The 14,682-nt window shown below is 35.8% G+C and overlaps 1 protein-coding gene across 1 annotated transcript; it reads left to right on the top strand.

Moving 5' to 3' along the window:
• Positions 1 to 1,329: 1,329 nt before the first annotated feature.
• saal1 (serum amyloid A-like 1) lies at positions 1,330 to 11,414 on the top strand. The gene is made up of 13 exons (XM_077210289.1): positions 1,330 to 1,497; positions 2,030 to 2,226; positions 2,398 to 2,499; positions 2,583 to 2,666; positions 2,793 to 2,872; positions 3,019 to 3,078; positions 3,176 to 3,291; positions 4,171 to 4,333; positions 4,525 to 4,607; positions 6,071 to 6,241; positions 6,361 to 6,554; positions 7,582 to 7,674; positions 7,768 to 11,414. The coding sequence occupies exons 1-13, from the start codon at positions 1,494 to 1,496 to the stop codon at positions 7,861 to 7,863; spliced, it is 1,443 nt and encodes a 480-aa protein (XP_077066404.1). The 5' UTR covers positions 1,330 to 1,493; the 3' UTR covers positions 7,864 to 11,414.
• The last annotated feature ends 3,268 nt before the right edge of the window (positions 11,415 to 14,682 follow it).

The following is a 14,682-nucleotide window of genomic DNA, read 5'->3' as shown; positions in this document are numbered from 1 at the left end:
TTTAGATTGAACAATTCACTACAATTTGTGATTCCTATCAAATTCTGAATCATTTGTATCCTACAGAAATGTTGAATATTACATTGTGCACTGCAGTAGGGCCTATACAGTATATGGATTCACTGAAACATGAATGCTTAATGTTATGACATAAAATGAGAATTATAAGAAACATGTTGCGTATTTGTTTTAGATCATTGATCAATGACTTTATATAAAGCACAAAAAATAAAGTTGTTATTAAAGGGATAGTTCACTCCAAAATTAAAATTCTGTCATCATTTACTGACCCTCAAGTTGTTCCAAATCCAAACCTGTATGAATTTCTTTTTTTTCTGCTGAACACAAAAGAAAATATTTTAAAGAATGAGGGTAACCAGGCTTTTCACACTTGAACTACTTAACCCATGGGTCATTCGGCTCCGGAGCTACAGCTGGGATCGTGTGAGCCCTTTTGAAGCTGCACTGAAACTGCAATTTGGATCTTCAGTCCGTTGGACCCCATTGAAGTTTACTAAATGGAGAAAAATCCTGAAATGTTTTCCTCAATAACCCTCTTTTCTTTTCGACTGAAGAGAGAACGACATGAATATCTTCGATGACATGGGGGTGACTAAATTATCAGGAAATTTTAATTCTGGAGTGAACTCATCCTTTAAGCGCAGTGTGAAAAGCCCTATTGACTCGCATAGTATTTTTTTCCCCATACTATGGGAGTCAATGGGGCCTTGGGCCTGTTTGGTTACTCACATTCTTCACAATATATTCTTTTGAGTTCAGCAGAAGAAAGAAATTAACACAGGTTTGGAACTATTTGAGGGAGAGTAAACGGGAGTTCATTTTTGGGTGAACTACCCGTTTAATCTACGCTGTCGCTGTCTCTGAGAAAGGAAGAACCTTTGACAAAAAAAAGCTGTTTTTAAAAAGACAATAAGGATTCTTCCTGCAGGGGGCGATCGGAGGCCCAGAAACCCTCATCGATCCGTATTCAAATAAGGTTTTTTGTTGTTGTTGTTGTTGTTTTTTGCTTTAATTTAACATAATCTTTTTAATTTTTAAAAAAAATTAATCGTTTAATTAAATCCATCCGAGAACTGTAACTGACATACAAGTAAAAAAAAAGGGAAAAAAGAGGTAAGATGTTAAAATGTTTTGCTTCTGTCAGGTTCAGGAGAATGATTACAGCTGCATTATACTGAAACTCTTTAATAGCCATTTAATTTCAAATATGTGTTGCGGAGTAAAAATATTTACTTGACAAACTGTGACACAAGCTCCACCCATTTATTTGAAGACGTTATTTCGTGCAAATGCCTTTCTACCCACTTTATTTTTTTATTCTTTCCCATCATGCTTTGTAGAGTTGTGAGCGGAAGTACTACACTTCTATACGCTTATTCAAAACGTCCAAACAAACCATGAAGCTTAAAATTCATTTTTCGCATGCTTAATATTACTGAGCCTCTAGCGTTATTTGTGGAAAGTAGTTATTAATGGGTAAGTCAGGACATGTGGGTTAGTTTCTAAACTAGTGTTGCTCCTCTCTGCAGTAAATGTTTATTTAATTAAATCAATATTTGCCACGTTGTTTAACCGGTATTATTATAAAAAATAAGCCGGCAAAACCTTTCGAGCTTTAAACATACACCAGATCTAGTTTTTCTAAGATAGCAGTTAACACTTATTTTGCTGAAGCGTGGTGGACTCGTGTCTTGACTCGGAATTATTAAACGTGTTATTACTGTAAACGCTCACTCATTTATGTTTTGATCTCGAGTGGAGATATACTTGCATTTATGTCAGGCATTAAAAGTATTTGTTTATTTTGCATGCATGAGAAGTTAATGCATTCCTACATTTAGTCATATACTGTAAGTTTTGCATGAATTTGGTGTGCATTGGAGGTTTGTGCACGTGTTTAGATACTTACAACATGTTTGCAAGCTTTTTGCTGCGTATTGATGGGTTATGCATGCATTCTTTAGAGGATTGTCCATGCATTTATGCCATATATTGATTTGTTCATCAGAGCACAATGACAGATGCTGTCAGGAGGTGGATGGAGACAGTTGTGGATCCTCCACCGCAGCTTCACCGGAGATGGACCGAAACCCGTCGCCTCCACCCGAGGAAGATGAGACTGAGGCCGGTGAAGACGCGGACGCCATCGGGGAGACGGTGTACAGCAAACACTGGCTCTTCAGCACCTTGACCCGCCTTATTCAGGTATCCCATTCATTTGCCTGCATAATGTTGGTTATTAAAATTTACATTTTATGTAAAATAAAACCACACATACAAATATAATAAAAACATAAAGAATGCAATTTTTAATAAAACACAAATGACATCTGCTCCTGCATTTCTTTCTTAATTTGTATTTTAATAACCATAAAGATGGTGACAGATCAAGAAAGTGGACAGAGTGATTCTTCCATGGAACTGACGGATGACCTGGAAGATGATTTGTGTAAAGTATGGGACATGGCTATGGATAAGGTAAACTGTAACACACTGTATTCAACACCCTCCTACATGGCCATCATCATCTATATACACATTACATGCCTTTTTCTCTCCAGGACGTGGCTGTATTTCTTCAAGAGTTCAAGGCTCCAGACATCTTGCTGGGTGTGATCGCAAAGTCACGCAGTCCACGGCTCACTGTACGTCATTTTACCACTGTAACTTCCCTACATGCTGCTTGTACAGTATGCTGAATTATATGCATATTTCCCTTGCTGCTTGCTTATGACTTCATATCATATAATTATCCAGAGCGTTTGTTACAGGAAATCTGTGTTGGAATTCTGGGTAATATGGCCTGTTTCCATGACGCATGTGTCTTTCTCAGCCAGAACTCTGACTTGGGGTGAGATGTATACACACACACACACCACACAGAGCATGTTTTTCCCTTTCTGTTTCTCTTCAGGTTAATTGAACTAGTTTTGTAAATCCAGTACTACTAACTATATAAAATGAAACGATGTCTGACGTGTTCTCTGTATATCTCAGCGCTGTGTTACTTCTGCTGCTCGGAGACAATGACCCACCTACGCTCTTGGAAACTTGCAGGTCAGTTCTGATAAAGCCCTGTTACAAAACTCTAAGAACATTTCTCAATATATGACGCATTAGACTTTCTCTGAATGGCGTTGTGTGTCTTTTTCAGGCTTCTGCTAACATGCATGTCTCAGCCTGATGTCGCCCCGCTGTGGCTGGAGAGGATACGGCAGCAGCCCGTGGTGTGTGGCAGTCTGTGTTTCATCATGAGCAGCTCCACCAATGGTCAGTGATGTTTAATGATGTTGCTAGTGGTACTTTCAATGAATAGGCCAAAAAAAGTTTTACTTTTTTTCGAAAGTATTTTCTTTTTCTTGTTGTTGCAATAAACATTAATGAAACATGTACAACATCATTCATTTTTTTTTTTAATGTACTTGTGTGTGTGTGTGTTTTGTATGGTTTTTAGCAATAAACATTAAATATTTTTTGTTTGTTTGTTTTTATGTGACTTAAAAAGTTAATTTATTCCTGTATTTTCAGCAGCCATTACTCGACTGGAGTGTCACATGATCCTTCAGAAATCATTCTAATATGCTGATTTGGTGCTCAAGAAATATTATTATTATGTTTTTTTAGCAATAAACATGTAAAACTGTTTATTATTAACTTAACATTTATATTGATTTATTTTAATTTCCTTTTGATTTTATGTTGTTGTTGTTGCAATAAACTTTTAAAATTTTTATTAACTTTTTAATTAATTTTATTGAGATTATTTTTAATTTACTGTTTTATTATAATTTTCTTGTTTTTTTGTTTGCTTTTTTGTTTTCAGAAATAAACATTAAATAAATGTTTAAAATTATTATTAACATTTTTATTTAATAAAATGTTTTTGTTATTGATACATTTATATTTTCTATAAATTTAAGGGAAATAATTGTTTTATTTTTCTTACTATAACTTAATATAGCTAAATAATATATTTTGGCCATTTTTAAATTGTTCATGTTTAATATATAATAGTTAATTTTAATATTTTAATATTTTACATTAAAACTTAACTTGTATAACCTAATATTTGAACCTTTTATGCCAGTTGAATTAATATTAGATAATAGTTTGTGACACCAAAGTGTGTATCTCTCTCTGTCTCTGCAGTGGATTTGCTGGTAAAGGTTGGGGAGCTGGTGGATAAGCTCTTTGATGAGGATGAGGAGATAATGAAGAGTTGGGTGTCCACCCCACCCAGCGAGAGTGACCCAAACAAGGACATACAGCAGGACATCGCGTCCTCTCTGCTTGAGGCCGCCACACAGCTTAGGTGAGACATATTAATTAAGGTCATGCGACCTTCTGCTCGTCTGTCTGTCTGTCTGTCTGTCTGTCTGAGGTGTTTACCAACCTATTCCTCAGTCTGCTGCTAGATTAAGAGAAGCTGTTCCCCCTGGATTCACATTAATGTTCATTAATGTCTGAAATATGAATTTCGGGTTATTCAAATGTTTGTTGTAGGTCAGAGAGTCCAGAGGCTCTTGAAGTGTATCTTCATTCTCTCCAACTTCTGACTACAGTAGAAGAGGGCATGCAGGCTCTGGGTGAGACCCATACACACATACTGACCCTTACTGTGTCCGGAAAATATTTGTATTTTGCATGTGTATTTTCTTAGGGACAATTATGTAATCATCATACAGATGTTCATGCATTTCTTTTAGATAAACTTAGATGTTCCTTCTCTGATAGTCTCTTATGCTCAAGGCTGCATTTATTTGACTAAAAAACAGTAAAAACAGTATTATTTGAATTAAATGTATTACAATTTTAAATAACTGGTTTACTATTTTTCTAACTATTTTAATATATTTTAAAATGTAATTGATTCCTGTGATGTTTACTCCAGTCTTCAGTGTCACATGATCCTTCAGAAATTAGTTTTTAATATGCTGATTTTTGGTGTAGAGGTATGGTTCTCACTTTGGATGCAAGAGGTCCCGGTTTAAAATCCCGAACGAGCCCCCATTAATGTTACAACATCAGATATTGTCTATAAGAGGGGTTCTCAACTCTGGTCCTCAAGGTCCACTTTCCTGCAGAGTTTTGCTCCAACCCTAATCAAACACTCCTAGTCTTCAGGTTTGATCGGGGCTGGAGCTGAACTCTGCATGAACATGGGTCTTGAGGGCCAGAGTTAGGGTTATCTGTGCGTCGCGTATCAAAAACTAGGACGACACATTTGGCTACGCATCGATGCATAAGAGAACCCTTGGACTAGGGTTTGGAGGATGCAACATTTAAAAAAATTAAGTGTGTGTGGGTGGATGGATGGTAAAAGACAAATCATGGGTAGATATGGAAGGTATGGTAATGATACGGTAAAAATATATATGGTAGAGACATGAGCCCCTTTCACACAGCGCGTTGATCCCGGGAAATTGCCAGAACACCTTCTGTGAACGCAAACACGACCCGGGCAGCTCGCAGCTCAGTTCGCAGCTCATAAGCAAACTATAGACGCTGCTGAGACATTACATGTCACATCGATGTCACGTGTCTTTACGGGATTTTTACGGGTTGTGTGTGAACGCACTCTCTGATTCCGGAAAATCACTGGCACTGTGAATGAACCAAAATCAAACGATCCCGGGTCAAATCCCAGGTCACTTTATTATGTATTTTCCGGAATCTCTGTGTGAAAGGGGATATAGTAAGAAATGGAGTTTAATATACACAATCCAAAAAGAATAGTAAGATGGGAAATAATATTTACAAGAAAAAAGGTACAAAACTTTGTGACTTTTTTTAGGATTTGATGAATAGAAAGCATTTATTTGAAACGGAAATTTTTGTAACATTATAAATGTCTTTACTGTCACTTTGATCTATTTAATGCATCCTTATTTAATACAAGTTTAAATTTCTTTAAAAAAAACTGTTAAACATGACTAATAAAAAATGATATCATGTAACAAAATTGATAAAAATGGATGCTCACTTTATGCCCATGTAAAAGGTGTGTGAAATATGTGGCAGTGTTTTCAGATATATTTTTTGTCTACAGTATCAGATGGAGCGTGTGGTCGTGCGGTGTGGACATTTGTGTGTAAGCTCATATGTGAGGATTTCTGTCAAGCGGACGACCCTCCTCTGATCCTGCAGGAGCAGAAAGCTCTCCTGGCCCCGGCGCTCGCCCTGCTGTCTGCCTTACACTCCAGTCTGCAAGTGGATATCAGTACGGAACACACACTGAATAAATAACATCCAATTCAAATTTATGGGAGGCAGCGTTGTTTGTGTAAGGTTTGCCATCATATCACAGTTTCGGGTTCAACGTCTGTTTATTCATTACAGGTGCAGAATTATTAGGAAGTCTTATTCGTATTCTGCAGTTTAACGCTGAATACCTTCAGAGCCGGACAGCTGGAGGCTCCGAAGCAGAAGAGAGACTGAAAGAAGAAGAGAAACTAGTGGAAGACGTTCAGCTCAAAGCTTTAGTCGAAACCACAGCGGAGTTCCTCTCAGTCGTCCTTATGGAACTGACTAAGGTGAAATTGCCAGCTATCCAGTTTACAAAATATATTACTAAATTATTCAAATCTAACCTACGATATGTTAAATTACCTTCTAATATACTATATTAAATGTTCTTATAAATAATAATAAATAAATTCTGTCCTGGAGGGCCACTGTCCTGCTGACTTTAGCTCAAACCCTGATCAAACTCACTTACTGTCATCTTCCAGTAACTCTTCAGACTTTGACTAGCTTGTTCAGGTGTGTTTGATTAGGACTGGAACTCAACTAAACTATGCGGGGCAGTGGCCCTCCAGGACCGGATTTGAGGAACCCTGTTGTACTATATGATAAAATATAAATTAAATGACACTTTTTTAATTCTATATTACATTATATTTATTATGTAAATAAAAAATGTAAAGCTATTTTGTTTACACAATAATTAGAAATTATTAAATTCTATTTTAAGATTTATTATATTACATTATATTATAAAAGTGGTGTTCAAAATATTAATAAATTAATAAATATTCTATGTAAAAAGTATACATTTCATTTTAAAATATTATAAAGGAAATTTATGAAATTAAATTTAAAGCTATCAACTTTACAAAATAATAAAATGATTTAATTCTGGTGTAAGAGACATTGTATTGTATAATACATTACATTTTTGGAATGTAATTTATAAATTTGTGATATAAAATAATATAATGTAGTATATGATATAATATACATTAGAATTTAATAATTTATTATTTTGTAAACTTGATTTTTTTTTTTTAAATTGACTATATAATATAATACAATACATTTTTGGAATGTAATCTATAAATGTATAATATAGAATAATATATTATATTACATAATGAATTTAAAAAATAAATAATTTGAAGCTATCAATTTTACAAAATAATAAATTATTATATTCTAATGCAAGATATATTATATCATATACTACATTATATTCTATATTATAAAAGTATAAAGTACACTCTAAAATATATTATATTACATAACAATATTTAAATTGTGAAAATTTCCTTTAATCTTCAGGATCTTTTATCGCTGCTGGTCAAGGAAGGGCATCTGACAGAGAGAAGCTGCGTGTCTGCTGTTGCCACACTTGTACCTCAACATATAACAGCTGTACGTTCTTCTCTTTACTTTTTCTTATTTGTCCTTTCACTGCTCCCTACAGGCTCTGATCAATGACAGTTCTTCTCATCCTTTCTTTTACAGGTCCAGCACCTGGTTGGCTTGTTGTCAGAGGTGGAACCGAAACTGGCAGACATTATAAAAAAGGACTTTTCCATTTCATCCAATGTGTCAAGCTGAACTCGGCTGGACAAATCCAAAGTGTTCTTTAGCTCCAACTTTTCAGACCCAAAAGACTGGAGATAAGTTTCTTATCTCCTTGTGAACTGACTTATGCTTGGTTTAGATAGGAAAAAAATAGCTTTCATGGTAAACGCTATACCTTAAAAATGTTTCAGTTGTGCATATTATTGTATTGTTTGTATACACAGACATCTCTATTTAGTAAACAACCTGTTTTGTAGATTCCTTTTTTTGTACTTGTCCTAAAATAATCTTCTTTTTTTTCCCAAGTTCCAAAAAAAAGTTAATAGAATAGTTCTCATAGTAAACTTTTTCTTCTCCTTCCAATTTTTTTTTTTACATATATAATTTCCATTATGCTTCACACTAAAAAGTACACACATTACCAAAAGTTCACTCAAAGCTTTTAAAACTGACTTCCGGCACATGATAGCGAACATGACGGGTTTTTTTACGCACACTTGGCTTCGTACACTCGAGTGTTTACCGATGTTCCATCAGGTGGCCCTCAAACGTGCGCACCACGTCCCGGTTGTGATCGCCTCCCTCATTTGCTTTCCAAATAGCCTGCGCCATCAGAACGGGGAGAAAGAGACTACTGCGCACTTCCCGCCTGTGTGTGACGCCAGCAGGAATATAGTAGCTCTTTAATTAAGAGTTGGGATTGATATGCAGAGCGCGCTGCATTCTTATGGAAATGTGGCGTGTAGGAGGAGGACCTGAGAGAGACACGGCAGACACTCAGCTGGGATTTCGACATAGATTGAATGGAAAGCAGGCAGGGGATAATTTTAACCACGTTCGCGTGATTTCGAGCCCCTTGCTTTTGTTGTTTTTGAGGGAATCTTAGTTGGCCTGAAAAGGCCATATGCTCTGATATAGAAGGACTTTTGATTGACATGTGTCTGTTTGGAGCTTCACCTGAGGCAGATCTGACAGACAAACCTCAGGGTGAGGAAGCACTTGGGTTGATTAGATCCAGACCGCTGCTTGTATGAGTGAACGCTAAACTAACACGAGTTGACGGAGGGCTGGTTGAGACGGAAGCAGTGCTGTTCATGTAGAAGTGAAAGCGTAACAGATGATTGGCAGCTGTCAATCATCTTCTCACTGAAGCCCAGAACTCCTGTTTTGATGACGTGCAAAATGAAATGGCATAAACGCTTCCAAATTGCGCACTAACTAGTCTGCTATGAGTAGATGTGTGCAATGGCCTGTGAAAGTAATACACCTGGTATTAACATGTGTTTTGGTCGATCGAATCACAAGTAGAGGGAGATGCATTCCCGTTCACACCTGGTGGTTTAATCCGTCTCTTTTGTACGCCTTCAACCACTTCTGTCCTGATTTGTTGAGGGGAGGGTCTATCATGGGCGGGTAAATGTATGGGATTTCGATCTAAATAAGCTTGCACAATTTACATATACACGCAAAAGGAGTCGACGTAAAAACATACGGAGGGCAGAAGCTTTCGTACCAACTGAACGCTGCGAGTGTGTGTTAGAAATCAGGAATGGTGAAAACATTGTGCTTGGTGCGTTTTTCATCTTCAAACCAAACTTGAGTCTTAAAGTCGACAAAGTTTAAATCCCGTCTGGCTAGAGCGTTTCCCGTAATGTTTATGCATTAGGTCAGGCGGAAAGTATGTGGTCTTTTGAGGCTCTTCAAACACATTCAATCACATGACAGCACAAGTTACACTACGAAAGCAATCCGGTCGAATGTGTTTTCGGTTGAAAGTGGACAAGTTCAAAACGTTTTAGATCCCGTTTACACCGGTATTTAGTGTCGTCCTCTTGTGATCGGATGGATAAATACTTCTTAATACCGAGTAAAAACGTCTCGCATTCAATAACTGAGCCATATTATTTATTTTAAATGCATAGAGCAGAAACACACTTTTAAGGGGGTGGAAAAGGGAGTAATTAAATAATCAAATAATTGGGGGGAAAGATTATTCTGAGAAAAGGTTGACAAGATTTGCTTGCAGCTGCCACTTAGTTTGATCAATTTTTAAATTGATATTTTATTTATACACTACTTTTGAAAAGTTTGGGGTTAGTATGATTTTTGTTGATGCATAAAGTTGATCAAAAGTGATAGTAAAGACATTTATAGTGTTACAAAAGATTTATATTTCAAATAAATACTGTTCTTTTAAACTTTCTATTCATCAAAAAATCGAACCATCATGGTTTCCACAAAATATGAAGCAGCACAACCGTTTTCAGCATTGATAACAATAAGAAATGTTTCTTTAGCAGCAAATCTGCATATTATTAGAATGATTTCTGAAGGATCACGTGACCCTGAAGACTGAAAAGTCAGCTTTACATCACAGGAATAATTACAAATTTAAAATGTATTCAAATGGAAATGTTTTTTTAAATTGTCGTCATATTTCATAAATAGTTTTACTTGAGCATAAGAGAATTCCTTCAAATACATAAAACATCTTTATGACCCCAAACCTTTGAATGGTAGTGTGCATTTTTATTTAATTTTAGACATTGTTACAGTGAACATGACATCAAAATGTATTGATTCATTGGTGCATGTTATTCCACTAGACACATTTTTGTCTTTATAACCTTTTATCAAACCCTGTATCTGAAAACATTCCTTTTCAGCCCCCTGTTCTCCAGCCCCCTACATACATTTTGGTATGTAACCTCTTTTAATTTGTTGGTATAATCAGTTCCCTTCCAGTTCTATATTGTTTTCACATTTACTGGGTGTTGTTGGCTTTAAGTGTGGCCTAAACGTCCAAAAATCATTGCAAAGAACCCAAATCTAAAACATGGTCAGTATTTAGTGGTAGCCGCCTTATTGTGGTTCATATAAATTCAGTGGCATCTTTACGATTGATTACTTCAGAAATTCCATTTGATGAATATACAACCGCATCAGAAGGGAACTCGACAAAGCATGTCATTAAACATGAATGAGGTCTTTGGAGTTGTCAGTAGTCACGTGACACATGCAACCACACGTCGCCATTGTGCACTGTGGCACGTATACGTCTCTCTTTTCCCTCGTTCGCCCAGCTGCTTGTGCGTTCAGAGCCTCTCATCTGAGCCTCCTTCAGCTGCTGTTTATCTCTCCTGTCAACACCAGCACAATGAAACTTTCTTTCGGTTCACTCTGCTTTTCCCAAAATAACTCTGATGCCATCTCATACCTGATGGTCTGTCCCGACTGTTTAAAGATGCTGTTATTATTTGCTCACCCTCGTGTTGTTCCAAACCTACATGATGCTCTAGAAGATATTTTGAGGAATGTTTTCCTTTCTTTTAATACAAGGACCACAAGGTTTATTGAGAGAACAGCTTATATTCAAACTCAAAAAATAATTTGAAAAACTACTTAAAAGTATCATAACTGTAGTCCATTGTCAACTTGTATACTGGATTCCAAGTCTTTTAAAGCCATTTATGTGTGAAGAACAGAAAAATAAATTAAATTGAATGAAATGATGTATTGACATCTCACACCAACCAAGTAATAACAAAATAAATTTTTGTTAAATAAAAACTCAATTAAAACAACCCTCTTTTATGTTTTTAAGGTGTTTTTATTATATATATATATACACGCATACATATCATATACTCTATATATCATAGGGCATATTGGCCACTTTTCTATTTTAAATTTTTATTTATTATATTTATTATATAAATAATTGTATATGTATTATTATTTAAAGTATAGTATTGTTGTGCGTGTATGTATGTGTGTGTGTGTGTATATATATATATATACACGTCTTGTATTATGTTATTTATAATAAATTATATTTATTTTTTATTACACACGCTATATATATATATATATATATATATATATATAATGTGTATATATTTTTGTGTTTTTATATATTGTTTTTTTTAAGAACTTTTTACTAATATATTATATCACTGAAGCATATTTTAGTGTACTGTGATAGATTGAACTCTGTTAAAGTTCTTTATTTTTCAGTAGTCTCTTATGAAAAGTTTGACTCCTATGAAAAGTTTTTTTAATGAAGTAAGACCAGACCATCTAATATTTAGATAAAATTTAAAAAACTATTTTAATCGTTCTATTTTTAATCTCTTTCTCGTCATGAATATAGCCGGGGTAGCTGGCATTGCGTTAAACTATAAATAAACAATGTAATACATTACTTAGATATTTATCAAATTAATGACTTAAGTTTCGAACAACATGAGGGTAAGTAAATAATGACATAACTTATTTTATCATGTTTGAAGTTGCTTTAACATCATTTACCCATCTTTCTTTCTGTTTGCCTTTAAACTTGTTTATCTTGTACCTGACATGATAAGAAGTGTACAGAAGGAAGTGTCTTTTCAGTGTTGGGAAGCATTCAGGAACATGTTGATGTCTATCAGTAATGACAGCCCGTCTGCAAGAACGGAAACCGGGTCTGGTGAACTTGCAACCCTTCTGGCCTTTGAAATGTCAGAGCTGAGTGATTTCTCAGCCAGAACTTGACAGCCATTTAAAAGAAAATTTCACACTGAATTTACGGGCATGTTTGTGTGTGTACGTGTGTACGCTGTAACTCGTGTCAGCCGATAGCATGTTTTGTGTTTGTTCTGTCAGAGGTGAAGCGCTTAAAATTATCATCTTCCAACACAAATGACTCAGTGTACGTGAATATAACTTGCTTGTGTACACATGATTTTGTTTGTCCTTGTGACATTATTTGATGCTGAAAGTGATGCGCACTACCAGTAAAACGTTCGGTCACGGTGCTCAGTGCGAGCGCATTTATAATGTCCTGAATATTCTTGCTTCACAATTGTTGCTTCAACTCATGTTGCTATTGTTCATGCCATAGAGCGGGCCACTGAACTCATTTATAATGCAAAGCAGCTTTTCGCATAGAGCAGATGCCGTGGTCCACTTCCAGGTAGAATCGTTAGGGTGTTTGCTTACCAGCTCAAAACAGTCAAAACAGTTGTAATGTTGCTCATGATAATTAAATAATGGTTCTTTATTGGCATCAATGGTGCCATGAAGAAACTTTAACATCCATTAAAAAAAATATTTTTATAGTGGAAAAAGGATCCTTAGATTCTTAGACTGTTCTTCATATTAAGGAAAAATATATGGAAATGTTCAATGAAAGGTTCTTTAGAAAACCAACAATGGTTATTTTATGGAATCACTTCAAAACCTCCTTTTGGAATCTTTTTTTGTGAGGGAAAATCCACTGATCCTCACGCTCCAGTAATGTGTTTGTGTGTGTAAGTGGTTTATTGTGTGTCCTCATGTGCACCATGGAGTTGGTATCATAATTAAGATTAAGGCGGATCACCAAGCTCAGGTATCACACTACGCGTGTGTAAATCCCTTGATTGAATTGAACAGAACTGGGCCAGGTTATCAGTGAGGGGTCTGTCTAGGATGGCCATGTTCTCTGTGCCACCTGCTAAGAATACTCACACACGTTTACTCGCCTCTAGTTCCTCTCTTTCACACACACTGGTGTTGTGTAGGTAAAGTGGATTGATCTGCCTCTTCAAGGAATGCCACAACATTTTGTACAAACATTGTAAATGTATAATTACATAAATTATATATTTATAATTAAATAAAAACATCTATAATGGTTAATAGAAGTTGTGTACATTTGTTATTATTGAAATGTTATGTGCTTTGTATATTGAGGTTATTTAACACCATTTATAGCCTACGCTCTGGCTGTACAGACTCGCTCTGAAGGATCTTATGCTTTCAAAGCTATAGCCTCTCCTACCCTACATATATATTATGCACCTATATATACTATGGGCCTGTTGAATGCGTGAATCTGATTGGTTGCAAAAAATAATTATTTTCAATTATTTTCAGGGAAATGCACAGCTAAAGTAGTTCCTTGGCCGCATTACAGTTGCATATCACTTCGCCAAATTATTATATAAAGGTCTTTGCAGATTACAACAGCAGAAAAAACAAAACTCGCACTGACCAAGCAAACAAATATAGTAAACAATGGGCTAAAAATGAAAAATTATTTACATGTTCTTAGCCACAAAATTAAGTTTAATGTACAGAAAGCACTGCTCTCTTTCTCCCACTCTCTCACACTCAAGCGCGCACATACATACAGTACGGACACACACTTGCACAGAAACGTGTGGTCAGCGCTGCTCTGACGATTTTATCAGTAAAATAGTATAGCAACGTAAAAGCTACATGATATTGCTCACTAGCGAGTTAACGGCTCTGGTCTTGGAGCAGATAAAAGTACAGTTTCGCTATTAATAGAGACTGCTGCCGAACACTGTTAAGAGACTCAGGTAATTCACACACGTCTCTCTCTCTCTCTCTCTCTCTCTCTCTCGAAATGTCTTGAAATACAACATCTCAACAATGTCTTGAGGTTTGGTAACCACAGTATTAGCAGAAAAAAATGACTCTGGTCCCTTGAATTATTGGAAAATTATGCACACACTAGGTGGTAATGTTAAACCTCGGTGTGCATTATTTTCTAATAATTCAACGGCCTGTTGTCAATTATTCCTTACATATATGGTTGTTTTTGAGTGAGCTGTAATGAGATGAGTGTGTACTGTTGAGCATTCGCTCTCCATTGCTGCTAAGAGCCTCTTCAGAACAAACAGCACAGAAGAACCAGAGGCTGCATAATGTAAGCCAATGCTTCCTTTAATTAACACTGAGCTCGCTTTGTGTGGGGAGAGTGAGAGAGAGACTGACTCATCATGTTTAAATATCAATTCTTACATGAATACACTTCATCTGACTAATCTACTCCAAACCAATAAGGCCAGACAAAACATC

This window comes from Siphateles boraxobius, unplaced genomic scaffold, assembly GCF_051911475.1.
Source record: "Siphateles boraxobius isolate OS27281-9 unplaced genomic scaffold, OSU_SipBor_1 65, whole genome shotgun sequence".
Classification (NCBI taxonomy): Eukaryota; Metazoa; Chordata; class Actinopteri; order Cypriniformes; family Leuciscidae; genus Siphateles; species Siphateles boraxobius.
Note: the sequence above shows the minus strand (reverse complement) of the source record. Positions and strands in the feature narration are given on the sequence as shown.

Coding starts and splice junctions, on each gene's coding strand:
- saal1 (XM_077210289.1), top strand. Junction 2,227..2,397: donor CCTTGACCCGCCTTATTCAG/GTATCCCATTCA, acceptor ATAACCATAAAG/ATGGTGACAGATCAAGAAAG. Junction 7,675..7,767: donor TACCTCAACATATAACAGCT/GTACGTTCTTCT, acceptor TTTCTTTTACAG/GTCCAGCACCTGGTTGGCTT.